The sequence below is a fragment of the Pezoporus wallicus genome, unplaced genomic scaffold, assembly GCF_028554395.1.
Source record: "Pezoporus wallicus isolate ANWC-B61680 ecotype Strahan unplaced genomic scaffold, APGP_CSIRO_Pwel_v1 contig_8166, whole genome shotgun sequence".
NCBI lineage: Eukaryota > Metazoa > Chordata > Aves > Psittaciformes > Psittacidae > Pezoporus > Pezoporus wallicus.
The window spans coordinates 3,047,019-3,074,933 of NW_026638114.1; the positions used below are offsets into that span (position 1 = coordinate 3,047,019).

At 57.1% G+C, this 27,915-nt stretch overlaps 3 protein-coding genes across 5 annotated transcripts in view; 1 reads left to right on the top strand and 2 right to left on the bottom strand.

The window, feature by feature from the left end:
- Positions 1 to 413: 413 nt before the first annotated feature.
- CAMK2A (calcium/calmodulin dependent protein kinase II alpha) lies at positions 414 to 27,838 on the bottom strand. Of its 2 annotated transcripts, XM_057409562.1 has the most exons (19): positions 27,567 to 27,838; positions 22,228 to 22,322; positions 18,800 to 18,859; positions 15,723 to 15,777; positions 15,340 to 15,405; positions 13,857 to 13,929; positions 13,521 to 13,623; positions 12,924 to 13,007; positions 12,384 to 12,478; positions 11,866 to 11,988; positions 11,024 to 11,107; positions 9,676 to 9,718; positions 8,148 to 8,188; positions 4,283 to 4,315; positions 3,154 to 3,202; positions 2,163 to 2,238; positions 1,295 to 1,389; positions 693 to 930; positions 414 to 570 (listed from the first exon to the last, which is right to left on the bottom strand). In XM_057409562.1, the coding sequence occupies exons 1-18, from the start codon at positions 27,626 to 27,628 to the stop codon at positions 698 to 700; spliced, it is 1,470 nt and encodes a 489-aa protein (XP_057265545.1). In that variant the 5' UTR covers positions 27,629 to 27,838; the 3' UTR covers positions 414 to 570; positions 693 to 697. The 2 variants fall into 2 exon arrangements, with proteins under 2 accessions (XP_057265545.1, XP_057265546.1); XM_057409563.1 differs by lacking the exon at positions 4,283 to 4,315 and having other exon boundaries at positions 27,567 to 27,836.
- Positions 5,761 to 27,915, bottom strand: part of CD74 (CD74 molecule) — a 75,848-nt gene continuing 53,693 nt past the window's right edge. The window contains exon 7 of the mRNA XM_057409572.1: positions 5,761 to 6,002. Within this exon, the coding sequence (XP_057265555.1) occupies positions 5,776 to 6,002 (227 nt within the window). The 3' untranslated portion in view covers positions 5,761 to 5,775. The remainder of the gene's footprint in view (positions 6,003 to 27,915) is intronic.
- The window catches only part of MYOZ3 (myozenin 3), a 136,996-nt gene continuing 126,403 nt past the window's right edge, over positions 17,323 to 27,915 (top strand). Inside the window, exon 1 of one of the 2 annotated variants that reach the window (XM_057409581.1) lies at positions 17,323 to 17,329. The gene's annotated coding sequence lies outside the window, so the exon portion shown is untranslated. The remainder of the gene's footprint in view (positions 17,330 to 27,915) is intronic. The other variant, XM_057409580.1, reaches the window with a different exon arrangement.

The window sequence follows — 27,915 nt, forward strand, 5'->3', positions numbered from 1 at the left end:
ATGGTTTAAATTGTGGTTCCCCAGTCAAGGCTGCCTGGAAACAGTAGTTCGGGTCGGGAGCAGACAAGAGCCACGGTGACAGACAGGGACCTTGATAGCAGCAAAGCAAAATCCACTGCACACAGGGAGGGTACAGCACGGAGCGGCTCCAAACTACCCCACCGCCTTCCTCGTCCTCAGGGGGCTCCCGGCGGAGGTGGGGATGGAGGCAGATGATGAGTCCGAGCCCAACTCAGGAGACGTGCTGGGTAGTGGGGGGGGGTCCCACCAACGCCATGCAGCTGAGGGCACATCACCTCACTGGCCAGACACTCGGGTTTAGGTTCATGGTTTCTCTTTTCTTGGTTCATGCAGAGGAAGGGGGCCCCGGCGGGGTGGAGGGGTTCGATGGGAGGTTTGCGCGGTGCCGGCAGGGCTGTTGCGTGTGTGCGGTGAGAAGCGAGGGGTTATTCCAGCGGGAACCAAGCAGCAGAGCCAACAGCCAAAGTCCCGTAGGTGAAGATGTCGGAGGGGGCGTCCCCTTGGTAGTCAGTCAGTGACAAACCCGACACGGGCAGGACCGCGCTTCAGCTGCAAAACACAAACCAGGAAGAGAAGGAGCTTGCTCCGACCATCGCTTTGGCAGAGCATCCCTCTCCTTATCACCTGCATCGTCCCCTCCTGCCCCCCACTCCCCATCCCCGGAGCCTCACAGGGGTTACTGCGGTAGGACCGAGGGTGCACCGGATCTGTGGAAGTGGACAATTTGCCATTTGCCATCCCGGCGGTGCCAGATGCGGGTCTCCTCGGACTGGGCAGTGCGGGGAATCCCTCCCGCGTCCACATACTGCGTGATGCGGATGTAGGCGATGCATGCGGACTCGTCTCCCATCAGGTGGATGTGGGGATTCAGGATCGTCGTGTGCACAGGCTTGCTGTTCCGGGACCACACTGAAGAGGGCACAAGGACAAGTGGCTTTAGGCAGGGGAAAGAGTCTGGGTGGCTTTTGCAGTGCGGGAAAGGAAGATGCTTGGTTTAGGCTCTCTGCTTGGTGGGGCTGAGTCAGTGCTGCAAGGGTGGGCTCAGGATGGGTCCACGTAGCAAGCAGCTAACCAAACAACTCCTCTGCATGCAGCCTGTCCCCAGCTGACCTAACAGGCTTGATTCTCCTCCTGCTGGAATCTTCCAGATCAGCCAGAGATGCTCCCAAAACCACCCTTACCCTCCTCTCTGCAGGAAGCTGATGGAGATCAAGACACAGCCGGGCCCATGGGAGGTGGGAAGGGTCCCTCAAGATGCAAGGGGGCTGCTTACGGTTTTCGAAGTAGAATCGGTGGAAATCCAGGCCTTCCACGAGGTTGCCCAGAGCCTCGGGCTCGAAGGCAGTCATGCCAGGGTCACACATCTTCCTGGGGAGGTAGCAAGGGGAGAGAAAAGGGAGAGGTTATCTCAGGCATGGGACCCTGCAAGCCCATGCTCAGGATGACTCCCTCAGCAAGTAATTCAAGCAGAACACTGACCTCAGCCTGGTATGCTGTATGAAGCCCACCCCACCTCTCCTCCAGCCCGCTGACTGCAGCCAGGACCCCAAGCAGGCAGGGTAAATTCTCCATCATTCACCATCTCAAATTAAACCTCCCAAAACACGGCTATCTTCTTTGTAAGAAATAAAAACAGCAGGGAAAGAGTCATATTCTCTGCTCTGCATCAAAATATCCCTGCTGTGATTCTCTGAGGCAGGGATGAAGACCTGCACTCGCTCAAACAATGCTAATTAAATAGGCCTTGGACACAGAAGGGTACTCTGAAGAGCATCAGCTCAGCAAGTAGAAAGCAGTTATGCTTCCAAACAGCCTGTGGCAATCTGGATATAATGGATACCATGGATGCAATGTTCCCTCTTCCACCATAAATCATGTTTACAGTTAGTTATTCATCCTTCTGCAAACCAGAAATAGGCTCATCTATAATAATGAGACCAGAGAGCTGTGGTCAGCTTAGTGTGAGAGAAGCATCAGGTTTGGAAACTGATGTCCCCTGCCTCCCAGTTTCAGTGCCACACCGCCACAACCTCGCCACCCTGGGCAGCAGCAAAACCTCCTGGGCTACACTTCCAGTGGAAGCACCCACTCTGGGAGGCTGAGCCCACACCCCGATCCAACCCCATGCTGAGCATACTCACGTGTAGGACTCAAAGTCACCATTGCTTATTGCTTCGATCAGCTGCTCTGTGACTTTAATGATTTCTTGCTTCCGTACTGTTGGTGTAAAGAGAAACAGGAAATAAAAGGAGAACACAAAGCAGAAGTGCTGGTGTTGGAACATCAGTGAGAGCTCTTGTTTTCATTAGAAACAGACCGCATGGCTTTGGGGGGCTTTGGAAACTGTCCAGGGAAAAAGCAGGGGAGTGACTTGGGAAAGAGATGTGGGAAAGGGCTTTCACCCCTGAAAGTCAGGGCAGCACAGAAAACCCCTGTATTTTCCTAAAGAGCAAAAGGTTTAATCACAGAGTGGTGAGCTGCCCTTGGCCACTGTCAGCTCATCTGGGAAGGGACTGGGCTGCAAGGGCAGGTTTAGCTTCCTGGGATGCAGGAGGAGCTGTCAGAGGTAACCCTGGTCTTATTAACAATGCTCTGCTTCAAATGCAAAGGAGCATCATGCTTGATTTAATTCAAGGATTGAGGAGAGGGACACCCACCACTTCCCAAGCACCACCTGCCTTCCCCAGGAGGACTCATGTCCCATTAACCCTCATGTCAGGCCAAAGTCCATCTTGGTTTGTGCTGAGATCGCTTTGAGAGACTTTACAAATTAGCACTGGTACGTTATTCCCTGGGTTATTCTTAGAAAGCTGACTCTGGCAGGCAGGTGGGAGGCAGGGATTTCCCCTGGAGGCTATTCCCAAAGGGCCATTTCTTTTGGAGGAGCGGGTAGCTGGGCTGCTATCCCTGCAGATTCCTGCTATTTCCATGCCTGTTTTCAGGGAACATCCCTATTTTTGGAACACCCCATCCTCCTCACCATTCAGAGGATCAACATCTGAAAGGCCCAGAGGCAGCTCGATGGTGGTGGGCTTCTCCAAAGCCAGTATCTCATTAGAGATGGCCAGACTAACAACCCCGGGGCACCCTCTGGAGCATCCTGCCCGCTTCCCCGTGTGCCCCCACCGGTACCTTTGGTGTCTTCATCCTCGATGGTGGTGTTGGTGCTCTCCGACGATTCCTGAGCAAAGAACAGAAAGGAGGGACGGGGCGGTGAGAGGGGCCATCTCCCCACGCCAGGTGGAGCTCGTGTGTTCGACAGCCCCCCGAGTCCGACCCGACTGTGCCGACGGATGGAAAGCAAGGAAAACACCAGCAGGTCCAACCCGTCCTCAACCACAGCTCTAGGGCAGCGCTGGCAGAGCCCTCCCTGACCTCCACTCCTTGTAGCCAAGGGCACAAGAGCTGGGCTGTGGAGGGTCCCGTAGGAACGGCGCTGCCTTTCCTACCGACACCTGTGGGGACAGAGATGGGGCAGGTCCAGGGGGGTTTGGTGGGTTCCTAGGAGCGTTGCCGGAGGGGCAGGGAGAGGGGCTGTGCAGGGGTGGAAGACACCATGTTGACTGTACGATAAAGAGAGAGATGTACAAATTAACAGCGAGGAGGAGCTGGGATGAGAAAGAGGGGACTGTGCAGGAGTGAGAGAGACCACACTGACCGCAGAGTAGGGAGAGAAATGTACGATAAAACAGAGTGCTTCCAAGACCCACATGGACCATCGAAGGCTGAGACACAGCTCTTTCAAGAAACAGCTGAGCACTACACAGATTTTGGGGGGAAAGAGGGGTTCTGACCCCCTGTCTCTCTCCAGGAGCCCCATCAAGGCAACTCTGCTAGCGGAGCTAGAGCAATGGCTCTGCTAGCTCTTCCCAGCAGAGCCTTGCTTATGTATTACCCATAATACCCCGATGTAGGTTGGCAAGGTGTCCCATGACCATACAGTCCCCGCAGAGGCATGGAAGGTGTTTCTCCAAGGCTCCTTGGACCGATGCAGCCTGCAGACCTGAGTCAGGAGAACTGGGAGAAACGGCATGAGAACCCATCAGCAAGAACCAGGGCTGGCTTCCTACCAGCCGGTGGCCAGCAAGTGCCTGCACCAACCCTGTTTATGGGGTTTGTGGGTGATACGGCTTTGAGGATGTTCCCTCCAACCCCGGTGTCCCTTCTTCCCTACCCCGAGGTAACTTCCAAAAACGGGGGGAGCTGGAGCATGTGGAGGCGCCCAGCAATATCGGCATTGAGGAAGACGAAGGACACTCACCATTAACTGAACGCTGGAACTGGACTTTCTTTTCTGGAAAAACAAGGAGAAGAGATGGAACAGGAAGAGACACAGAGTGAGAAAGGCTGAAAGCAGCACGTGAGAGGCAGCAGCTCCTGAGCCACCCTTCGTGGTCCTCTTGGAGGGTCAAACGAAAGGCACGGGGGGGGCAACCTGGTGCTCCTGTAGGGGTGTGCTGCAGGCTGTGGTGCTGGTGGTGCCATGCCAGCTCCCTCCCCATGTTCCTGCTGGCACCTGACCTGCCGCAATCTCTGGTGTTGCTCATCTCAAGGACCTGGCTAGTCCAAAAGGGAGTCTCCTAGGACTTGATGGCCACTCTGGTGGCTTTGAGACCAGGCCATCAAGTTCGCAGGAACAGGAGTGGGATGCTGAAAAGCTAATGCAGCTCCACCACCCTTCACCCTGTGTGTATGCCATACTGACATTTAGGCTCTGGAGCTGTTCTGGGTGCATCTGCCCATGCTGCTAACTAGTGCGGAGATGCTCAGTTAGCTTTGGACCTAGACCAGTACTAGTCTGGCTGGTTTAAAGCCAGCGTTTCTTTTGCTACTCAACCCCACAAGGCAGACACACCATGTGGGAAGCTGTCCTGAGCACCGGTCCAGTGCTTTAAATCAGGACAAGTCTCCTCCAAAGAGAAGACCTTATATTTATCTCCATTCCTGACCACTACCACTAGGCTTTAAGGCTTTGGGGTTGCATGACCCCATAGCCACATTTCTGCCTGCAACTCCAAACTACTTTTGGACTCTCCTTGCTGTGTTCTGCTTCGCATCTCCATCTTTAATCTGCCCAGGAGACAGGGGGATGTGCATGCTGGCCTCATGCCCTTTCTCCACCTCCAGCTCCCAGGGGATGAATCACAGCAGGCAGCAGGGAACACCAGCGTGCAGGAATTAGAGGCTGCAGTGCCAAATAGTGAAGTATTTACCAGCACATTTAACAAGGCACTGGCTCTTCCTGCTCTCACAGGGGAAAGCAGCACACAGAGTGCAAACCTCCTGGAAAAGCCCATGGAGCAACCCATTAGGGGGTATGTGTGGGCTGCAGTGTAAAAGCTGTTGCTATCCATTCCCCCTCACTGCTCCTTTCACATCCTAACTGGCTCCCCGCAGCAGCATCACTGAGTTTCCCCCTCTGCTGATGCAGCTCTCTCCTCCCTCACCAGGTCCTACTTTAATCCTCATCCCTCCTTCACCAAAACAACAGATGTCCTAAAGGGCAGCGTGAGCTGCAGTACTTCAGAAGGAACCTCGTGTGGAACAGAGCTGTTGGAGTGGGGCTGACAGCTTCTGCTACCCAAGGATGTGAGAAGGGGCAGCAAACTGCAGAAGTTTCAGACGCAACAGAATGCAACACAAAGCAGTGACCGCGTCGAGTCTGGACATACAGTAACAGGATGCGACACGGGGCAGTGAGCTCATTAATTTAGGACGGGACAGGATGTGACATGGGGCAGTGAGTTCATTAGTTTACAATGGGACGAGATGTGACACTACACAGGGCAGTGAAGGTATCGTAACTGCTGGGACCAGAAGACTTCCCACAGACCCCAGCGCAGGGCTCAAGAGGGAGTTTTGGTCCCATGAATGCTTTAGTAGGGGAGGAACCTCCTCAGGAGGGTGTTTTGAGTCCTCGGAGCTTGGGCTAGCACCATCCCCGTGCTGGAGGGCTGTGCGGGCAGGCTGGGAGGCAGCAACCTGCTGCCCACTGCATTGCTTTAGGCAGGAACAGCAGCAGCGGCTGCTCTCATGGGGATGGTCAGTCCAGCAGATTCCTCCATAAGGGGACACAACTCTTCCTGCAATGACCCACACCGTGTAGCCTGACTCACAGCCCTGCTCTGAGCAGGCAGGACCGTTCCCTTCCCACCCAGCCAAGGCAGGTTTCCACTTTCCTGCCTTGCTTTTTCAGCAAGATGGAAAGAAATGACCACCGACCAGTGATGCCCTGACATGTGCCAGCTGCCCATGGAGGGCCATCAAAGCTTTGTCCAGAGCACCCAGCCTCCCTGTGCCCCATGAGTGGGTTATGCTGTAAATCCCCCCAGATTAAGCATGGGAATGAGGTGGGAATGGTAATGCTGAGGGTGGCCAACATAAGCAACCTGTTGGGAATGAGTTTGCCTCTACTTTGTCTTCTCCTCTTCTACCTTCTGGCCATCTAGCCAGCTTGTCTCACCTCTCCTTACTGGAAAGGGGGCAATAGAAATGCAAACTCATTCTGCAGAGCCTGTACACCCTATTGAGCTGAGTGTTGGCTGGCTGGCTGCGCTCAGGGTGAAGCCTCCCTTGCTGCTTTCCACTCTCCAACAAGGGGCTGAGGACTGGGGATACCAACCAGCCTCTGAAACCAGACCCTCCTCACTGAGTTGTAGTGATGGGCTAGAAGCCTGTTTACCCAAACCAGCTATTTTGCTATAAGTGCCCCACTTCCCAGGATAACAGCTGCCCTCAAAGCTACTTTGAAGTCCAAGAGGGAGTGTCATTAGCAAGTTGGGCTGGCAAATGGTCTTCTACCACCACACCATCCCAGCAATGCTAGAGATGAAATTCAAGGCTGTCCCTTTCTGTTGGGCTGGGCCTGACGAAGCCTCTCCATGCACCAATCTCCTTTACAGCTTAAAAATGCATCTCCTGATGGCTCTCACAGAATCATATCATAGACTCATAGAATGGTTTGGGTAGGAAAAGACCTTAAAGCTCAGCCAGTTCCAACCCTTGCCATGGACAGGGATACCTTTCACTAGAGCAGCTTGCTCCAGAATTGTCTGTTGTGGAGCTGAGCCCAGGTTTGGAAGCTGTGCATGGTCTCAAGCCTTGCAGGCTTGTCCTGTCCCAGCTGCTGGGTCTGGAAGGAGTGGGAGAAAGACAATCCAGCCCCAGAGCCCTGACTCCACTGAGGAGAGCAGCAGCCAGCTGAGGGCTCTGCGCTCCAAAAACCCTGCTCCCCTCACAGCCCAGCAGCTGGGTGCCTGTGAAAGGGCCCGAGGAAGGAGAGCAGCCATGCTGCAGTCAGGCTCCCAGAGCTCTGCCTGACCTGTCCTGTGGTGGGGAATGTGATCACAGCAGCTCTCCCTGCTGGGTGATGGCTTGTGTCCATGAGGGAACAGGTAAGGAAAGACCTTGGGTGGACCATTCCTTCCTGCAGGAGTTTGGCAGAGCTTGCTAACCACTGCCAACCACCACATCTCCATATCATCACAAGAAACCGCTCAGCAGCAGGATTTTGCTGCCTCCAGGAGCCACCTTGTCATGGCCTGGCCCCACATCGGAGGGTCAAGCGAACCTGAGGGCTCTGCAGGCCAAGAAAACAAGCACCAGCTTGTTCTGAGAGCATCACCAAGCCATTTATTCTGCCAAGTATCACCAAGCTCCTTTGCCCTGCCTGCACTGGGCACAGCGGGCCGGCAGTGCTGCTGAGAGGGCTGAAGACACCTATGTGCCACCCAGGAGCACCTCAGCCCTTGGGGACAGGATGGGACAGGATGGTGGGGATGAGCCCAGCCCCACCAGCCACACACTGGGGTGAGCAGGAGATGCAGCCGTCCATCTCACTTGATGGGTGAACCCCATGTCCCCTGTCCCCTCTCCTGGTCCATCCTCTGCCTCTCCCCTTCCCTGGGGGTCAGCAATGAAACGCTCTCCTCTCTCCCCTCTCTGGGTGCGCTGTGCACTGCCTGTCCTGGCAGGAGCCGAGCACGGGGACACACGGGGACAGCCGGGCCAAGAGCTGCCCTTTACAGCACCGGGTGCCGCGGGGTCCGGCGCTGCACGGAGACCCCACCGCAGCGCCCCGCAGCAGCGGAGGGCAGGCGGGACAGGGCGGCGGGGAGCGCGCTTACCTTCACGCCGTCATTCTTCTTGTTGCCGCCGCTCTTGCCTCCTGGAGAGAGGAGGAAGGAGATCAGGAGAGCCAGGCAGGGCACCAGGACCAGCAGGGCGAGGAGCAGCAGCATGGTGCCGGGCGGCAGGATCCCTCGGGAACACCGGCGCTCGTCCTCTCTCCAGCACAACCCTCAGGGGTGACCGTCCCGGCCTGCCCCGGTGGCCCGGGCCAGGGGCATGCCCCGTCTCCTCGCGTCACACTGCGCGCTATGGGGGGGCCGCAGGGCTGTGTGCGGGGGGTGCTGGTGCCCCAGCGTGGTGCAGCGCTGTGGAATGGGCTCCCCGCCTGCCGCCCTCTAATTTTAGCCCCACGCTGCCGGGATCATGTGCTGCGGGGCCGCCGACAGCTGCAGCCATGCTCTGACATGGATGGAAAGCAGGAGCCTGCCCCAGCGCCCACCGCCCGGCCCGCACAGGGACACCCTGGGATCGGAGGGGCTCAGCGCCATCCCCTGCCGCGCTGTGCGTGGGACAGGCAGCGCGATGAGGGATGCTTTTGAGTTTCCTGCCCTTTGATGCTGCGTGTCCCGGCGGCGCGGGGGCTGACACCGGATCCCCCCAGCTGCTGGGCTGCTCCAGCCCCACCTCAAGCTGCCCACAAGTGCTAAATGTGGGACCAGCACGATCCCCCCATGACAAATGCAGATACCAGCCATGGACACAGCCCCAGCACCCAGTGGGGCCACAGCTCCCATCTCCTACACCTCGCTCCTGGGGTGCCTTGGCAAAGCACCCATCTAATACCAAGCAGATACCACCAGTCCCGTCAGCATGCCAGGCTTGGCTGGCTCATCCCGTCACTGCAGCACCTCTTCTGGGGCCATCCACAGTGGTGGGGAGGGCTGGAGGTGACAGCAAGAGGATGAGCTCTGTGCCTGGGAATGGCCAGGATGCACTGAATCCTGCCTGTGGAATCCTATCTGCAAGGCTTGCTCTGAGGCAGTAGAGTGTCCCCAAGAGGACCCTGGGGCAGGGGAGCTTGTGGATGCACCATTACCTCTTGCCATGCAAAGGTTGGCTCCTTGCTCTGCTCCTGTGTCTCTATGCAGACTTTGGGATATAGGGAGCAGGAGGAGATCCCTGCAGGATCAAACCCAAGGGACCCTGCTGCCATCTGCCTGCAGTGGAACCCAGGGAGCTTTCCAGCACTTTCATGGTGTGGAGGATGCTCTCCAGAGCCAGAAACATCTCTAGGAGGACACTAAACCAGCTGCTTGAGCCCTGGCTGTCCTCAGCACCCACATCCTTACCCTGGCACAAGCCAGATGGTTGGATGTAGACTAAACCTCTGGTGATCACTGTGCCTCAGCCAGACACCTCTTCTCTTGCATCTCAACCCAGCCTGAAGGTACCAGGTAACATGGCCTGGCCTAGCATCAGGCTGCAACCTCAGCCCCACTGTAACACCAGAGGCAAAGCCAGCTCTCCAGACCCTATAGGTTTGCCCTGTAAGACAAGGAGGTGAGCCCCGGAGACGGCACCTACCGGAGAAATTCCTGGTGGCCAGCATGGTGGTGAGGATGGCCCCCTGAAAGACACAGAAGGCAGAAGGAAAGGGTGTGCTGGGTTCTTGCCCCCTTGCATCCCTCTGCTCCCCCCAGCCTTAGGGATAGAAAGCCCTGCTCATCACCTGTCCCCAGCCACCTCGCTGGAAGGAAACAGGCCCACGGGATGATATCCTCCTCCTGCCATCAAAAGCATCCCTGGGTACCCGACTCCACATCCTCAGCATTGGGTTGCATGCTCCGAAACTGCCTTTCCTCCAGGATTAAAGGGATATTAAATATCCCCAGGACACATTTCAGTCTCATTCTACCTTGCCCTGGATGTAGCACGACTCCACTGACTGGGGCTGGCAGCAGGGGGAGGCACCGGGAGCGGAACCGGATTTCATTGCAATTAAATCTGCGCCAGCTAAGTGCAGCAGGACAGGGATTTTTCATGGGAGCCACGCAAAGATCACCACCACAAAACAACATTCATAAACATGCTTCCCCTTTTCCAGACGAGGCTACCAACTAACTGCTCAGTGAATAATGGGATTACTTCGGACTGATAGCTTGCAGTAATGAATTACTATTTTGAAGTGTGTGCCTGAACTAATTGGATTACTTGTCTAGCCAAAAAGTAATAATAGTTTATAGCCAGTTTCTTTCCTTGATAATCCTGTTAGTGGCCTGCAGCTGTACTGCTCTGTGCCACATCACCTCCAGTCCTGGAGTGCTGATGGCTCTGATCGTGGCACAAAGCAGAGCTGTCCCATTCTGTGTCTCCAGCTCTGGGGGAAGCACTGTGATGTCCAGAGCCTGTTCCCAGCACTGTGCTGAGGCTCAGAAGCACCAGGAAGGTGGGTGCTTGGCAGTGAAGCCTGGGGAGACGGTGATTTCAGAGGGGGTCCAGGCTGCGGCACATGGCAGCATCCAAGAAGGGGAAGCTTGTTGGGATGCTGGTGCGGATGAACCAGAGCTGTTTGACTGTCTATGGATCACTTTGCTCCCTGCCTGCCCAGTGGATTGCTCATCATGCAAAGGGGCTTCCCTGTCCCTCTCAGATCCATGTCCTGCCCCACAGAGGAGCTTCCTCAACACTGACTCCAGTGGCAAAGTCCTCACCTCGGTGCCCAGGGCAGCCATGTGTCTCAGTGCTTTCCTTCACCATGGCTTTCCTCTAACCCCAGTCAGATGCAGCCACCACTGCACTCAGTCTTTTTTCCCCTCTTTGCAACGGGGCTCCCCAAATGTCTGTCACCCCCATGGCACCACCCTGTCCTTTCCCACATGGGGAACAAACCCACCATACATTCTACAGCCAGTTTGGAGAGTACGAGAGTTACCTTCAGCTTCCTCCGGGCATTGAACTTCTTCAGGCAATCCACCGTCTCCTGTCTGTGCATGCATGATGCCACAGTGGCACGGTGCTGGGGGGAGAGAGACACGGCTCAGAGCAGGTCCAGGGTGGGAAGAGGCTCCCCCAGCCCTGCTCTCACACACATGTACATGTGTGAGATCTCCCGTGCCCAAGGCAGAGGCCAGAGCTGCCTGCAGCAGCAGCAGCAGGAGATGAAACTTTAATAGGCAGCAGGAGATCACAGCTCTGGAGTCAGCAGGATCTGCTCTGGCGGGGGGGGGGTGCATTAACCCCTCGCCTGACCAGTCAGTGTGCTCTGGGTCTGCACATGGTGTAAGATCCCAGGGTTAAACCCATGGACTCCTCCTGCCTTTAGGTGCTGATCCAGGGTGAGAACCAGCACCTGGAGCAGCAGGGTGCAGCGAGCAGAGGGGAGGTTGCTGATGGGGTGTGTGGATGGGTAAACATGAGCCTGCTCCCATCATCCCTGAGGAAAGCCCCCCCCCCCCCCCCCCATAGCACACTGTAGTGCCAAGGAACCAGAATGTCCCCACCAGGGCTGGGAACATGTGTGTCTCTCCCATCACCAGATCCCTGGGGACATGCTGTTTGCATTCACACTCCCGGCTTTTCTCTGCTGCAAAGCCTCAGGGAAAAGACTGCTCTGAGAGCACTGGGAGGAACCATGCCAGGAACCATCTTCCCAGGATGGAGAAGAGAGCCAGGCAGTATGTTTGATAACATGTGCTCCCGGTGAGATGTTCCCCTCTTGTGAACCCCCACATCTCCAGATCTTCGATCTTAACCACTGAGTGCCACCAAACTCACTGATATCCAGGGATGCTTCAGAGCCTCTGCTGCTGTGATGCGCTTGGATGGGTTTATGGTCAGCATCTTGTTGATGAGATCTTTTGCTTCGGGAGTCACTGTGTCCCACTCAGGGGAGGGGAACTGCCAAAGCAAAGGGACTAGGGTGAGAGACTGCAGGGAGCAATAGAAGGAGCAGAAGCCTGTTGAGTTGATGCTCCTGCAATCCTTTGTTCCTGCCTATGGGACAGGGTGGGGAGATAGTAGCAACTGCAAGGAGCTGCCAAATGGAAAACTGAAGAGCAGGAGTGGAGGGAGAAAAGTGGAAGGCCCAGGATGAGACCTATCTGTCCTGCAAAGTGGAACTGAAACAGGTCAGTGTGCACATGGGCACGGCAGCTTGGACGGAGCAGAGGAAGGAAACTTGCTCCCATCTATCTGAATTTGTCCTGGTTGCTCTTCTGGAGCAGCAGGCTGCAGGGCAGGGACAGCAGGAGAGAGGGGACACTGAAAGGGGGGAGCAAGAGAGACCCACTCACATCATAAGCCCCAGCCTTGATCTGCTGGTAGAGTCGGTGCTGGTCTTCATCCCAAAAGGGCGGGTACCCAACCAGCAGGATGTAGAGGATGACGCCTGCCCAGGAGAGATGTGGGATCAGTGGGAGAGTTCATTGTTGGAGGTATGAGCAAACTGAACCCAGGGAATGGCCCAACTCAAGCAGAGGAACCGAGACATTAGGGGAACGGGAGGATTTGCTCCCTGATTAAGGAGCAAAAGGCTTGTTGGTGGGTCCAGCTCCATGCTGATGTGCTCAGCAGCTGGGGAGATACACGGCAGCCACCATGCACAGCCTCAAGCTACGTGCCCTGGCAGGGCTAGGCAATGCCTCCTCCCCGTTGTGAGTGGAAGAAGGCTCCCCTGTGGCTGCTGCTGTGCCACTTCCTGGGTGAATCCTCCACCCTGACCTCCTGAGACGTGTCTAGCAACCGTGACTCAGTACATGCTGGATGAACAGCCTGCCGCATCCCACGCAGCCATCCCGGCCCTCTCCTGGCATTTCAGCCCCGGTCTCACTTACCACAAGCCCACAGGTCCACGGCTTTGCCATAGGGATCCTTCCGGAGCACCTCGGGAGAGAGGTATCCTGGGGTGCCAGCGAAACCTGGGACAGACAGCCCGTCACACACTGCCAGGGCGCAGCTCCCACCCCACACAGCTCACCAGCACTGCCATGAGAGCCAAGAGCCCTGGTCCTGGCACATGCCAACCCATCGGGACAGGCACCCTCCCTCCAGAAACCTCTGTTTATCCCAAAAGCAGAGCAAACCGTGACACCCCAGGCTGGTGCATCAGTCTTGAGTGCTCTGCCGTGCACATCCAACACTTGGAAGAGGCTTTCCTCCACCGGGGTCTGTCCCTGTTGCTGGCTTATCTGGCTCACCAGGACATGTTGGTGACTCACCAAGTCCTGTGGAGCTGTTTGCCTGTGCCTTGGATCAGTACTGGGCTGTTTCCAGGGGCTCAGCTGGAGCCATCAACCTCTGCCTCCCAGGCTGGTGCTGCCAGGATGCTCCCATAACCCGGAGTCCAGTTCCAGGGGATGTGCATCCCTCCTGGAGCATCCCCTGACCAAACAAGGACTGAAGCATGCCCCACCTCAGCCAGTCCTACTCACCAAACCATGCTTGCTGGTCCCCCTCCACCTCGATGGCGAGGCCGAAGTCAGCCAGCTTGACGGCAGCACCCTTCAGCTTGGATGCCAGCAGCAGGTTCTCGGGCTGCAAGAGGAGAAAGTGGTTGAAGAGGAGCAAAACATGGACTACAAGGACCTCTCTAGCCCCTTTCCCTTGTGCTGTTTCACCCCGGAGCTGGTCTTTGCTGTGTGGCTCTCCAGAAGCCCTACATGCTGTTCTTCGCTACTGTTTCAGTTGCCTTGGAGGACACTGGGCATTGCTCCACAGGGTTTTGCATGGCATACGGGGTTCACAAGCAACTCCCCTGCAGCTCCTACCTTGAGATCCCGGTGGACCACCCCCATCTGGTGGCAGTGCAGGACGGCCTCCAGGATCTGCTGGATGCAGTGGCTGCAGGAGAAAGACGAGAGCTCAGGGAAATGCCAGCAAGGCAGAGTTCCCTTTGACACTTCTGCTTGGCTGCATTTCACCCCCTGCCCCTCTCCCCATCATGCGTCCCACCAGCAGCCCTGTAGCACAGCTCACTGTCCCCCTCACCAAAAGCCACACCACCATAGAGAGCAGTTGTAACTGAGTAAGATAACCAGTCACTGTGAGCATGGAGGTACAGCTGATCCCATGGGGTCCCCATAGAAGCAACAGCAGAGGGGACCTGGAGACCAGTGGTGTAGTCCCAGTGTGAGCCCAGACTTGGTCTCCAAACCCAGATGTGTTCCTCAAACACAGAGGTAACCTTCACTTCAGCCCCATTTCCCTGGCCTCCTCTAACACGGGTGGCTCTTGCTGTGTCTGTTGGCTTTGTATCTAGTTCATCAAACCCCATCTCTCCTGCACGCATGAGAAAGGAAGGGAAAAAGACCAAGGCGATGATCACTTTGCTCCCAAACAGCTGTGTGCAAGGCAGAACGCCTTTATTTACATGTATTTGATTTTATTTGCATGACACTAATAAGTGGATGAGTTGTAACTGGATTCAGCGCAGGCAACCCATTAAACGAGATTGCTTTCTGCAGTATTTCCACGCAGACAGAGCTTACCACTCCCTTGGACATTTGTATGGGCTATGCTTATCCTGGGGGCAAAGCCAAGAGGCACAGCAATAGCTGGAGAGCCCCTCACACAAATGAGGCTCCTGCTGTCCCGTGGCCAAGCTGCATGGACTGAAGGGGTGGCTCAGATGGTCCCAGCCCCTTGCCTTTGCAGCAGAGTACCTGGTGCCAGCAGGACGATGGGAGGAAGCAGAGCTCCAGCACATCCTCCCACCCAGCCTGTCTTTACTGCTCCTCCTTAGTGCTTGCAAGTGGTAAATGCCAGAGAAATGCTTGCAAACGACGGTAGTGCAGCTGCGAGTGGAAGGGGTGAGGACTGTGCAGTGTCTGTGCTATCACGCTTCTGGCTGGGGCACCAGCATGGTGCTGGGCTTTCCCCCTGCCAGACCAGAGAGCCTTGGTCCTTCACAGGGACATGAGATGTGTGCTGGGCCATCAGGCCGGGGAAGAAGGATGCTGCAAGTGATGGCTGGCAGAAGCCTTATTCAAAGGGAAGCCATCCCTGCAGTAACACACACACTTCTTGGCGCAGGGGCTGAGTGAGTTAAAAAGAGTTGGGTTTGTGGTTGGTTTTTTTCCACTACACATCTGGTTTATGTGGATGTTCTGCAGAGCGGCTGTAAAACACCTCCCAGCATGGAAGGAACTTGTGCTGTGCAAGCCAGACACGCAGGACCCTGGGAGGGAGCAGCTCACAGGAGAAGGGGACAATTGCTGTCCCCTCCACAGCCCGGTGTGTGTCCGTGCTCACCTGGCATCCGCTTCGCTGTAGTATTCCCTGGCCACAATGTCCTCAAACAGCTCCCCACCAGTGACCCTGCAGGAGAACAGGGCAAGTCACACTTGGCCATCTCAAAGCGCTGGACTGATTTACAGCACACTCAGTGCTGGCAAACCCCTCCAAAATACCACTGCAGCATGCACAGGGGGAGCATTGGGTGTGCAGGGCACAGACTGCCTTCTGCCCAGCTCAGGGAACCCAAGCTTGACTCAAACCCAGCCTGTGGGAAGGTTTTGGGTGAGGTGACGGATGGGGGAGAGCTTGGGGGGGCTGTGGGATGCAAGGGTGCATCACCCTGGGGTGGAAGCACACAGCTGCCAGTGGATTAAGAGATGCATTTGACTATTACTCACAGGTCAAATATCAGGTAGTGATGGCCCTCTTCAGAGATGCTGTCATGGAGCCGCACTGCAGCAGAGACAGAAGGGGTATGGGGTATGTTTGTCTCCCACCCTGCACCCCTTTGCTCCCCTTTGGGCACAAGCAGGAGCTGGGGAAGGGCAGAGCGGGGCTATTCTTCCTCTTGCTGTTGCTGCTGGCTGGACCCCAGCACGTCCCCAGCCTCGGGCAGGGGTGCAAGGCTCAAAGGTCACATCCAAATCAGGGACTGACGGGACTGGTGCCTGGCTGAGGTCCCGGGCAGCTGCTGGGCTATCTTGGGTCCTGGGCAGGCTGCAGGAGCAGGAGCCTCAGCCCTCTGCCCCATTGGGGTACAGGGAGAGCTCAGCCAGGGCGCTGGGCTGCCAGCCCAGACACTGACACTGCTCTTGTTTCTGCTCATGACCTTCCTTTCCTCCTTGGGCAGTCTCAGGTCAGGGATACCCAGGAATCACCATGTGATAAGTTTCCTTTGGAGGTAGTGCTCTCCCTGTCTCCCATCTCTTCCTGTGGGGCCGCATCTCACCCCGATCATCACACCAAGGGTCACACCATGCCAGGTATAGGCTGGTGCAAACCTGTCACCCTGCAGCAGGTTCTGGTTATTCAGGCTTAGATTCCCACTTGGATGCTTCCCCACTGCTGGCCTCTGCAGACATCCCCTGCACTCCAAAACCTCTGTCTGCTCCCTGGTTTTCTCCAGCACATAATCCCAGCTTTTCCACCTTCCTCTGCTGGAAGAAACATATTTCCTCCTGTTTCATCCTTCCTGGGAGGGATTTGAAGGTATTGCACCAGGGATCCTGCAGAAGCCAAAGTGTTCAATGGGGGATTAGGTGGGTTCAGTGCGGATAGGGTCAGTGTAATGATAAGCAGATGGTCCGGATACAACCCCTGCTTTGGGAAGCCCCATTGCCTGTAGCTGCCAGGAGCCAGGAATAAGGTATAAGAAAGAGCAGCCGCTCTAAATATAGCCTGATCCTACAAGTATCTGTTACTGGCCATAGTCACAAAGAGCTGTGCTGGCCAAACCACTCCAGCTCAGCACCAAAAGCCAAGGCAGGGGCAGGACACAGCTTCAGGGCTGAGAGTCAGAAGGTTTAACCTGGAGTTAAACCTCCAGGGCTGGGTGTAGCCAAAGTTTCCCCAATAAGGAAAGATTCCATGAGGAAAAGCAGCTTTGGGAAACCACAGCTCTCCCTGATACATCACCCAGTGCCGTGGATGTGCTGCAGGTCCTGGAGCTGCCCTCGACCACCCATGCGAGGCACAGTGCAAAGCACAGATTGGCTCCTCCAGGATCACAGCCACAACGCAGCATTCCCATAAGGAGATGAAGGGGCCCCTCCTCACAAGTAATGGGCCAGCAAAGCCCCTCAGCAGCTGGGATGCTTCTCCTTGGGAGAGATGGAGAGCTGTTTTCTGCCTTGCCTTCCCCTTGCCCCCCGCAGCAGCGACTCTTCTTCCTCTCATTAGGGCTGGTCTGCAGTGGCAGAGCTCATTCCAGCTCCTGGTGGGTAATTAGCTGGCTTGTGCTGCATGCAAGGGAAGCTGGAGCCCAAGTTTCCAAGCAGCAGGAGCGGGGGGGGGGGGGGGGGGGGTAGGGGATGAAGGGACAGAGGGTGAGGGGTGGAGAAGAACCTCCTGGGTATAAATAGTGGAGATTGGGCTGTTAGCATCTCATGCCGTTAACCCCTTCCAGCCCTGTGCTTAGAGCAGGGGTGCTCTGAGCCTGCAATCTCTGCAGGTCATGGCCAGTGAGGTGTGGTGCAGGGATGAGGCAGCAGGGAAGGCAATGGGCTCCTCTATTTCCAGTATTTCTTGTTATTCACACACTTTACAGCACATTTCCTTCAGGTCTCAGCAATCCTTACATGCATTTTGGAGCAAAGGAAAGGCTCCAGATGCTGCTGTGACCAGGGCAGCCTTCACTTCCCACCAGGACTGCAGGGAATGGGGTCCTGCTGAAGCAGGGAATGAGGAAGGATGGAAGCTGGATCCTGCAGTGTCCAGCACCCCAGCAATGCAGGGCAGAGCTGCCACTCACCCGTGTGCCTCAGGCAGATGGAAGCTGACAGGCTCCTTCCAAACTGAAATATTTATGGAGCGGGAGCCGCATGGCTGGTCCCAGTGGCCCTGGGTCTGTCCCCCTTCATCTGCTGCAGGACATCTTGGGAAGGACAGATCCAGGCCACCGGGAGCAGCCAGGGGAGCATGGACGAGCTCCCAGCTCCTGGCTGCAGATTCCAGGGCTGCAGAGCTATTGTCCTACCCCTAAACGCTTTCCCCAAAGGATCCCACCGGGGTTGGCACACCCTGGGGTGCAGCAGAGAGGGGATTCATCCCCATTCCCACTGCTGAACCACCAGCATCAGCATCACTCTCAAAGACGGGGTTTGGGAATTCTTTTTGCTGCAGTTTTTTCCCCTCCCTTCTCTCTCTTTCTCTCTTCTGGCCTATTTTTGTCTTTTGCAGGGGCTCAGGAGTTTTCCTGAAACAGCTTTTCCGAAGGAGGCTACTCTCAGATGGACGGTCGGTGGGAAAGTCTTCGCTTCCCCCCGCCATCGCTCCTCCTACACTCCCCGTGCTGCTGCTGCTGCTCCAAGCTGCAGCCGCTTTTTGGAGCATGCAGAGGAACACAGCACCCGGGGAGCAGAAGAGGAGTAAAAATAGCCCCTTGCAGCCTGCTGGGGCCCCACTTCTCCCTGAGGAGCTATGGCCAAGTGGGTTAGATAGGACTGACCCCCCTGCGCGTGGTGGAAGCTTCTCCCCATGACCCCGTTTGGAGGTGCTGCCTCCCGTGAGGAAGAGGAGGGATGCTCTGCGGATCTACAGGGCAGGCACTGAGCCCCTTCTCCATCTCTGGGGTGGTGGCTGGAGCACCAGGGAAGGACAAACAGCCCGTGATGCTGCAGGCAGGGTTATGTTATTGATAGGGGCCCCCCAGCCCTGGCAGCATGAGAGAGCAGGGGGGCACAGAGCCAGCATGAAACAGTGGCACATTTGCCCGGCTGCTCGGCTGGCAGGCAGGGAAGGAGCAGGATGTGCTTACCGATGTTGGGGTGCTTCAGCAGGCGGCAGATCCGGGCTTCTCGTTCCAGCTTCTGGTGATCTGAAAGAGGCAACAGCCCTAAATTAGGGTCTGGGGAAGGGGATAATCTGCTCCCAGCTCCTGCCATGCTCTCTCGGATGAGCTGCCAGCACAGGGATGCTGATGGGGATAGAGCAGCTGGCAAGGAGCAAACCCATCCTTTTTCTGCTAAAGAAAAATGGGCCTGGGGACATGCTCAGCATCAGGGCCTAATGGACAGTATCCCAGCAGGGATGCAGCCCCCAGTCACCAACGCCACAGGCAGTCCTGGGCTTCGAGTGATCCCTCACCCTCTTCTCTCCCTTCTGTTTACTGAACAGCCCCCGATCACCTCCAGAATACCCCGGAGCTGCCCAAGTTATCACTGCCAGCAGCACTTGCCGTTTTCTCTAATGCAGTCAAGCACAAGCACTCAGCAAGGGCATTCCTGGCCCCGCATGGTACAGTTTGAACAGCTGAAGATAAAGCCGATCAGCGAGAGATGTCAGGCTGAAACGGGGCCATCCACTTCACTCCCTTCTCCATCCCCAGCCATTTCACATCACGTCTTTGCTTTCTTATATCACAAAACCCTGGCTCTGAAAGTCTGCTTTGGTCTGGTGCTGGACTCCAAACAGGCAGCACAGGTCCATCTCCCTGGCTTCTGCCAGCCTCAGGGATGTGAGACAGCAGAGCTCTGGGTAAAGCAAATTGAGCTGAGCCAAAAAAGCCTCCTCTCTGGGGCAGCTCAGAATGATTTTCAAATCAGTTTGTTTCTTTTTCCCTGTCTCTGCACTTTTCTCCCTCCTTTTACCTGCCCCAGCCACCCTGCATGGAGGTGCCTTGTCTGGAGGCACTTCACACTACAGGGAACCCAGAAGTGAGGATATAATTAGAGCGGCTTGTCTCTCAGTGCTATCACTGTTACCTTGCAGGTTCACACCCCAGAGTCTCGCTCTGCATCAAACCAAACCTCAGTGTTTCTGATGCTGAGACATCAAGGCGCTGCAGCCCCTTCACTGCTGGGGCTGGAGCTTCCCTGGGGCTCACCATCACCCATGCAGCAACTGTGGGGCTCTGCACGGACGAGACATTCACCCTGGGGCTTGAGGTGGATTCTGAAGCCTCTGTTGGGATCTGCAAGCCAAAGGCTGGGACAGTCTTGTTGGCCTTGTTCAGCCCCCAGCAATGTTCCCCCGATGAGGAGCAGCCTTCCCAGGGTGGGACACAGCAACAGGGACAAGGCAGGGTTTAGGCTGTTGCTGTTCACAACGAAAATCCATTGTGGGGTGTAGAGCAGGGAGAGGATGGGGGAACGGTGTGACCAGTGCGGACAAGCACTTCTCTGGGCAAAGGGGAGCTGCTTTCTGCCCCTCTTTGCTCCTGCCTGACAGTGACCATCGGTGAATCACTGATTTTCACTTTTTGCCTCAGTTTCCCCATCTACAACCTGGAGCCAAACGGGCCAAGGGGAATCTCGTCCGCAGCAAAGCTCCTTTGCTTGCTTAGAAGAAGGCAGAGATCACAGGAAAGGGCAGGGAATGTGACCCCCATCCCTTTCCCACCACAAACCGCCCGACTCAGCTCCATCTCCCTGGCTGAGCCGCGGCACCTTCAGCACCATGCAGCCCCCCCCCCAGGCGCTGCCCCCCTTTTTGTACCCTCGCAATCTGTCACCACCAAAACGCCTGCGAAGGCAAAGCCGGGCACAGGCGGCTTGGCGGGAGGCCGGTGTGCTTTGGTAAAGTGCAGACAGCACGGGGAGGGAGTGGGAGACCAGCGAAAACCAGGCAAAGAGGAAAATGGATCAGGGAGATGAAAGGGCGGAAGAGATGGAGCGCTTCCAAAGGGGAAGGGGCAGCGCTGGGGAGCCAGGGGCACCCAGGAGGGTCTGGGAAAGGTGCTTATCCCTATGGAGTGAGGGCTGGGCACATCCCTGCGGGAGAGTGGCTCCTTGTTCGGCTTTGGGGATTCCTCGCAGCACCATTCCCGGTGTTATCGCGGCAGAACCGGGGGTTTCAAGGCCATCAGCAGAAGCAGGTGGTGATTTCAGCAGGGAAAATAACCGCGGTGAGGTCTCTCCAGGGGACAGAGGGACACGGAGCTGCGGCAGGGACGGGGCAAAGCCCGGAAGAGGATGGAGAGGGGCAAACTGGGGAAGCGGGAGAGCGGAGGCAGGAGGGAGCAGAGGGAGGGCGGCTCAGTCTGCTGCTCCAGGCGGCCCTGCAGGCCAGGAGGTGTTTGCTGCCCATCGCGCTGCTGGCCGGGGTATGGGCAGGAGCTGAGCGCCGACACCAGTGCAACCAGAGCAGACCCTGGACTGGGAGCCTTCAGCCTCAGAGGGAGGGGATGGTCCACATCCACAAAGAGGGATGCTGGGGAGAGCAGGGGGGAGCTCAGCACCAGTGCTGTGCCTCTTCGGCAGCACTGCAGGAGGGAGATTGCAAAGCACTCGTTTAATTTGGGGTCAGAAAGGAGTTTGTCACCGTTTTCTGCATCTCGGTTTTGCCATTGGAGGTGAGCAGCGGCATTAGGGAAGGAAACCAAGGAGGGAGTTAATGAAACCCTCGCTCGCTGCCGGCACCCATCCTGCACTCCCTGATGGACCCGGACAGGAGGAGCCAGAGCCAGGGGCACGGCAGCTGCTGTCCCATCCTCTCCATCCTCTTCATTGCAGCTCTTGCTGTCAGATACTCTGGGGCAGAGCGGTCCCTGCCTCGGGGCAAGGGCTCACTGAAGGTTTTCTGTGCTGGTTCAGCTCAGCCTTGCCCCGAGGAGCAGCCAGAACAGATCCACCAGTGCCTCTTCCAGCAGCAACATGCTTCACCAGAGCGATTAATGAGAGAGCAGCAAGGGGTGGGGGACCATCCCCGGGCAGAAATGAAACCAAACCCCCACTTGAAGGATCTTCCTATCTCATTGATGCAGGTACGTGAATAAGGGAACCTGCAGCCCCTGAGACGGGGGACAGAGGTCACCTCTGAGGGGTGATGCTCCCAAAATGACTGTGCTACCCAAGCACCCAAGGCTGGCAGCAGTTTGACCTGCTGCAGGGCTGTATCCATCACTTTGCTGCAACATGGGGGGGGGGGGGGGTATCTCAGTGAGAAGTGGGGTTCTGCAGCTCCACAGGCAGGTTGGGGTCTGGGACACCCCCAGAGCACTGGTATACCCATATGATTGGATGGGATGCAGTGAGCAGCCATGAAGACATCTCCTTGGGATGTTCACAGCTCAGTGTGTACCACACAGAGATAGGGTGGGATAAGGGGTTCCTCCACAGCACATTAAACACCCCCTGCCTTGCTGCACATCAAAGGCATCATCCCAAAACCATCCAATGGGGATAAATTCCTGGTCCAGAAACCCTTCTTGCCTCTCACCTCCCCAAAACCACCATCAACACCTACCTCGAGCAGACAGCTTCTTGGTGTTGATGATCTTGGCTGCATACTCTTGTCCTGCCAACACCTTCACACATCTCCGGACAATGGAGAAAGCACCCCTGGAAAGACAAGAAGCCAGAGGGAGAAGTGAAGGGCTCAGCCCTGAACGTTCCTGTGGGGTGAAGGACAGGGATGGGGCTGAGTGCTGGGCAGGGAAGGGGCTAAACTGGCTTCCTTGCACCACTGTCCTTGGGGAATGAAAGGGACAGGCACATGGATGAACACAGGATTTGCCTTTGGGACACCCCAGGCATCATGCACCTTTCCTCCTCCTCTCCTTCCCAGGCTCTGCCCTACCTATTCCCTCGGATGGAAGGGGCAGTGATTTACCAGGGATATTGGCTCCGAGGGACACCAGGATGGCTGCAGCCACCATGCAGCATTCTGCCACTTCACTTCAGTCTACGTGCATGGCTTTGCATGCTCTAGACCACGCGATCACAGCAGCACTTTGCAGAAGGGTGTGAGCACCAGCCGTGGGTGCAGGCCAGAGGTGCAAGGTCCCCCCATATGCAGAACTGGACAGGATCAGCACAGGGGACCTTGCAAGCCAGGACCGTTGCAGCAGAGCAGGATGGGTACTGCTGTTGCTTGCACACACATGAGCCAATGTGCAAGGGTCTCCTGGCAGGAAAATGAGTGTTTGGGATGCTCCAAAGAACCCTCTCTGCCCCCATACCCCACACCGCAAGCCCTGCCAGCTCACAGCACTGAGAGCACACCAGTGCGATGCTGAGAGCTGCGGCACTGCACACACACACACACACACACACACACGCATGCTCCAGCCCTGCTGAGCACAACCTTTGTACCAGGTTCCTTCCCTGCCAAACCTTTCCAATCGCTAAAATAACAACTATCAAAAGCACTCCCACCTCCAGCCCCACCTTCCCCCCCCCAGCTCCCGCTCCCTGCTGAGGAATAAAAGGCCGCAGGCTGGCGAGCAGCAGCGGATAATTGATTTTAGTGGTGGGGGCGGGTGGAGATGGGCAATTTGGGGTTGAATGGGATCTTTAGGAGAACAGGGGAGCGGCGGGATGCGGAGGGATGGAGCTGGAGCCCCAGCGGAGCCGGCAGCCCACGCACCCAGCGCCGCCACGCAGAGCATCGCTCACGGCACGTGCCAGGGGAACAGCATCCCGGTGCTTCCCGGCCTCCCCATCCTGCTGTCTGATCCCGGCTGCTGGAACAGCTGAGCTGAGAATATCCCTGTAGTTTGAGGGGGGGGTAATTGGAGAGGGGGAGCAAAATGCTTTGTATCCAGCTTGCCATGGGTGCGGGAGATGGGAGCCCTCACCAGCCCTGCAGTGCCGCTCTCCCCATCCCGCTGGGAACCCCGCACAGCCCAGGACTGGGGGACTCCTGTGTATCCCTGTGACCCATCTTTCCTATTTTTTTCTCCTAAAGACATATGTGCTGCTCTTGCAGTGTCAGAAACGTCTGCAGCAGAGAGTGCAGGAAGCAGGGAAGCCCTCACCCATCCGCCCCAGCTCGGGGTCTCTGTTCCAGCCACAGGGTTTTGCTGCAGGACGTAACATGGGGTTAGAGGGACGTAGATGTCCCGGATGCCCTGGAGGCTGTGGGACCCATGGCCACTCCTGGTCCCAATGCCCACAGCCACTCACTCATCCATTTATTCAAACTAAACCGAATGGCAAAGAGGGAGCCGTGGGATGTGGGATGCAGCATCCAGGGATGGGATGAACTGAACTGGCACAGAAGAAGGTCTCACACCCCTGCCTGCATTCATGGCTTTTGGCTTCACTGGGCCTTTTTAACAGAAACCAAATGTCTTTTTGGGCTCCATGAAGCACTGGCAAGACCCTGTGAGCCCGGAGGGCAGAGGGGACACAATGCACTGGGTGCTGGACAACCTGGGTACAGCACACTTGCCATAGCCTCATCCCAGTCCTAGTCAGGTCCTTCAGGGAGTCCCTCCTTCACCAGGGGCTGCCTGCGGGCACTGCAGGGGATACCAGGCAGGGAGCTCAGCCCCATCTGGGTGCAAGAAACCCCTTTGGAAGGAGACGTGTCCTGCTCCCTGGCCATGGCCAGTGGTGTGGGTCAGTTCCCTCCTGGGGTGCTGGCTCTTTGGATGGACCCCAAACCTGTTGGCAGCTGGGGGTCCCCATCTCTACCTAGCTCCGAGATGGGGGATCCATCCCAGACGTGACAGCATGTCCCAGTTTTAGCACTGGACCACGAGTAGTGACCATGTCCACGTCCCCACCATCGGCTGCCATTTCAGGGTGCCCCTGGACCCGCAGCCCAGCATCCAACCCTGTCCCTCCAATCCCAAGCTCCAGCACCGCTGCATCCCAGCCCCGCAGTCCTTGGCCCTTGGGCCAGGTGCGACCCATCCATGCCTCGGCCCCACGGCCTTCCCCAGAGCAGCAGCTCTGCCACGGGGCTGCTCTGCTTCTCCCTTTTTCACACCTTCCCTGCCAGCGCTGGGCTGCGCTGCTGCCGCCCTCCCTCTCTTCAACACCTCCTCCTCCTCCGAGGCATTTTATCTCCTCTCTGGAGAGCGCAGTGTGGGCTGGGGATTTTTTGTTCCTCCATGTTTGCTTTTTTCCCTTGGTCTCTTTAATTACCCCCATCTCCCGCAGCTCAGCTCAAACTGCTCAGTGCCGTGCTTGTCCCCAGCCTCACCCCCAACCTGCCATGGAAGCGGATTTGGAGGTGCTGATGGAGCTGCACCTCATGTTTGTCCTACTCCACAGGGGCCGTGGGCAGGATCCTTCCCCACTTGCTGCTCCCCACCTTCACCTGGTCCCCTTCTGCAAGCACGGAGCAATGGGGGGGATTGGAGTGGCCCATTGCTTGCTGGGCTTTGGCAGGCATGAAGGGGTGGGTTTTCCACAGGTCCATGTCCCCTGCTCAGTACAGATGCCTTCCCCATGCCTGGGAGGTGCAGAGGATCATGCCCCATGGGGCAGGCCCTGCAGACCCCTATCCACAAAGCCCCTTTGCGGTGCTATCATTTCATGTGTGGGACCTTAACCCCCTAACCCACCTGGGTGTCAGGATGGGTGACAGAGGAGGAGGTGCCAAAGGAGCATGGTGGGTGCAGCAGCCTGGCACCCAGCACCTCTCTTCCTGCCAGCCAGGCTTGGGGACACTCCATATGCCCCGCAGGGGACTGTCCCAGTCCCTTGGGGCAGCAAATTCAAGATGGACCCTTTCTGCTCTGAGCTCCTGTGGGATGCTGCTTCCCTTTTGGGTCTGGATGTAGGAGAGTTGTGCTGTCGCCCTGCTTCACCCCTGCCAGACCCCGCTTCCCGACCGGCACTGGGAGCATCTCGCTGCAGGAGGAATGCCATTTCCCACCGTGAGCGCTGCTGCAGCAGAGCAGAGGTGCAGCTTCGTCCTCATTTCCTTCTCTAAGCCCAGAAAGTGGAAATTTCCCCATGGGAAACTGCTGATTTTTGAATGTGCCAGGATGCGCTGGAACCCATCCCAGTGGAAAATCCCCAACCAGCTCCACAGTGCCTTGACCAGCCTGGAGAAACCCAGAAGCCCCTAAGCTGGGAACACACCTCGGTGCTGCGGTGGTACCTGTCCGCCGGAGTGGAGGGAAAAGCTGAGGGATGCTCCAAGCTGGGAATGCTGCCTGGAGCTCAGTCCCTGCATCACCCTAGGGGTCGGGTGGGCTGGGGTATGATGCTCACAGGGAGCTGGCACATGTTCCTTTATTCAGGAGCATATCAAAACACATCTGTCAACGAGGCTTTACACCGTGGTGCTGAGCAGTGTGGGCAGCCCCCGAGTCTGGGTGCTCAGCCCCCAGCGTCAGCACCCTCCTAGCTAAGTGCTGCATCCCAAACACATCCCGGTGCTCCCCATCGCTCCCGGCCTTCACGCTCCCCTGCACATCCCCGCAGCCACATCTGCCCAGGCAGGACACAGCAGCCTCCCCGCAGGCTCCCTGCAGCCACTGCCTCTCCTGCCCACCCCCTGCCACCACCTCAGAGCCTCAGAGCACGGAAAAGCCGAGAACCCTCTGGAAAAGCAGGTCCCAAATCTCACCTTGCCACCAACTCCCTATTCCCATGCCCGCAGTGCCAGCGGGGACTGTCCCCACTGCAGGGACCTGCTCCCTGACCCACTGCTCCCTGCCAGAACCGCAGTGCCAAGGGGATGGATGTGCACATCCTGGGACCATGCGTTCTGTTTGCATCCAGGGAGCTGCACTTTGTGCCACTGTTTGGCTGGGGTATATTGACAATGCTCAGACTGGCCCAAAGTCCTCCCCTGTTTCAACCTTCGATTTCTCCATCCTCATCCTCTCCTCACCCCTGTTTCACACTCCCACATGTGTGTGGGCACAGGTTTAGGCACAGGAGATGCAGGAATGCAAGGCTGGAGCCTAGGGATGGACACCACTGCACATCCAAAGCCCAGGCACCAACCACCCGGCACAGGCACCACATTGCCGAGCTGCTCCGATGGGGACGTGGCCACATGCCCCAGATTCACAAAACAGCTCCAAGAAAAGGCACAGAAACCAAAACACAGACACACGCCTGCTCACTCCTGCACCCGCTTCACAGCCACACGCTCGGAGAGACACGGAGCATCCCTCCCTCAGCCCCGCATGGAGGACCTGGAATCTCCTGGAATCCACCCTGGGATGCTCGGTGTCCCCCAGGATGCTGTGCACAGGCATTTCTGCTTGCACACACATCACACCCTGATCCAGGCACACACAATGACACCCGGAGCTGCCCAGCTGAGCCCTCCGAGAAGGGTCAAGCTGTGGCTCACCCAGAGGGATGCTCACAGTGGGATAGGGGTGGGAGATGCCCCAACACTGTCCAAGCGCCACCAGGGGCTGCCGGGCAGGCTGGGTCTCCTGCAGAACCTCCAGACCCCAGTGAATCCACAGGGAGAAATCCCCTAAGGAAATGCAAGGGGCACCCGCGGTTTGGCTTTCCTCCTCCGCGGTCCTGTCCCTCCTCCCAGCTGGAGAAGTTCCCAGGGGAGCCGGCAGCATCCTCATTCGGGAGCGGCTTTTCCCTCGGAGTGGCAGCCGCCCCCTTCCCTGGGCAGCTCCAGCCCCCTGGGGTTGACCCCAGCTCCCAGCCGAGCACCCGAACTCGGGAAGGGATGGAGCAGGCAGCCCCCATCCTAACCCAAATCCCCCCCCCATCCTAACCGAAATCCCCCCCATCCTAACTCAAATCTCCCCGCACCGCTCCCTAGTGCGTTTACTCCATGCCTGTCTCCTTTCCCCCATCTCTGGCAGCTCCCAGCTGGAGCACAGCCCCACTCCGAGCATCCCATCCCCATCTCCAACTTACTTGCCCAGTTCCTCAAAGAGCTGGTACTCCTCGGTGAAACGATTGCAGGTGATGGTGGCCATTCCGAGGGGCTGGAAATGCTCCCTCCCCAGTGCCGAGTATGGGACAAGCAGCTCTCCTCTCGCTCCCTCCCTCTCCGTGTGCTCCCGGGGCTCTCTCCTCGCCGAGGTAAATAAGGGAATATGTTTGATTGACAAGCCCGGAGATAATGATGAGGGCAATTTGTCTTCTCAGCTTCACAAGCCTTCGTCAGCATCCCCGTCCCCATGGCGACCACCGCTGCCAGAAACGCCCTGTTTCTGTTGCCCGGGCAACTGCAACCCAAACCCGCCAGGCACCCGTGGGGACC

What these genes read in the sequence shown, in the direction of transcription:
- CAMK2A (XM_057409562.1), bottom strand. Translation starts at nt 27,628, where the DNA reads ATGGCCACCATCACCTGCAATCGTTTCACCGAGGAGTACCAGCTCTTT. An exon ending in TACAGCGAAGCGGATGCCAG is followed by an intron (nt 13,930 to 15,339) that starts GTGAGCACGGAC and finishes TTTCTCCTGCAG; the next exon opens with CCACTGCATCCAGCAGATCC. An exon ending in GTTCCAGCGTTCAGTTAATG is followed by an intron (nt 3,203 to 4,282) that starts GTGAGTGTCCTT and finishes TTCTTTGCTCAG; the next exon opens with GAATCGTCGGAGAGCACCAA.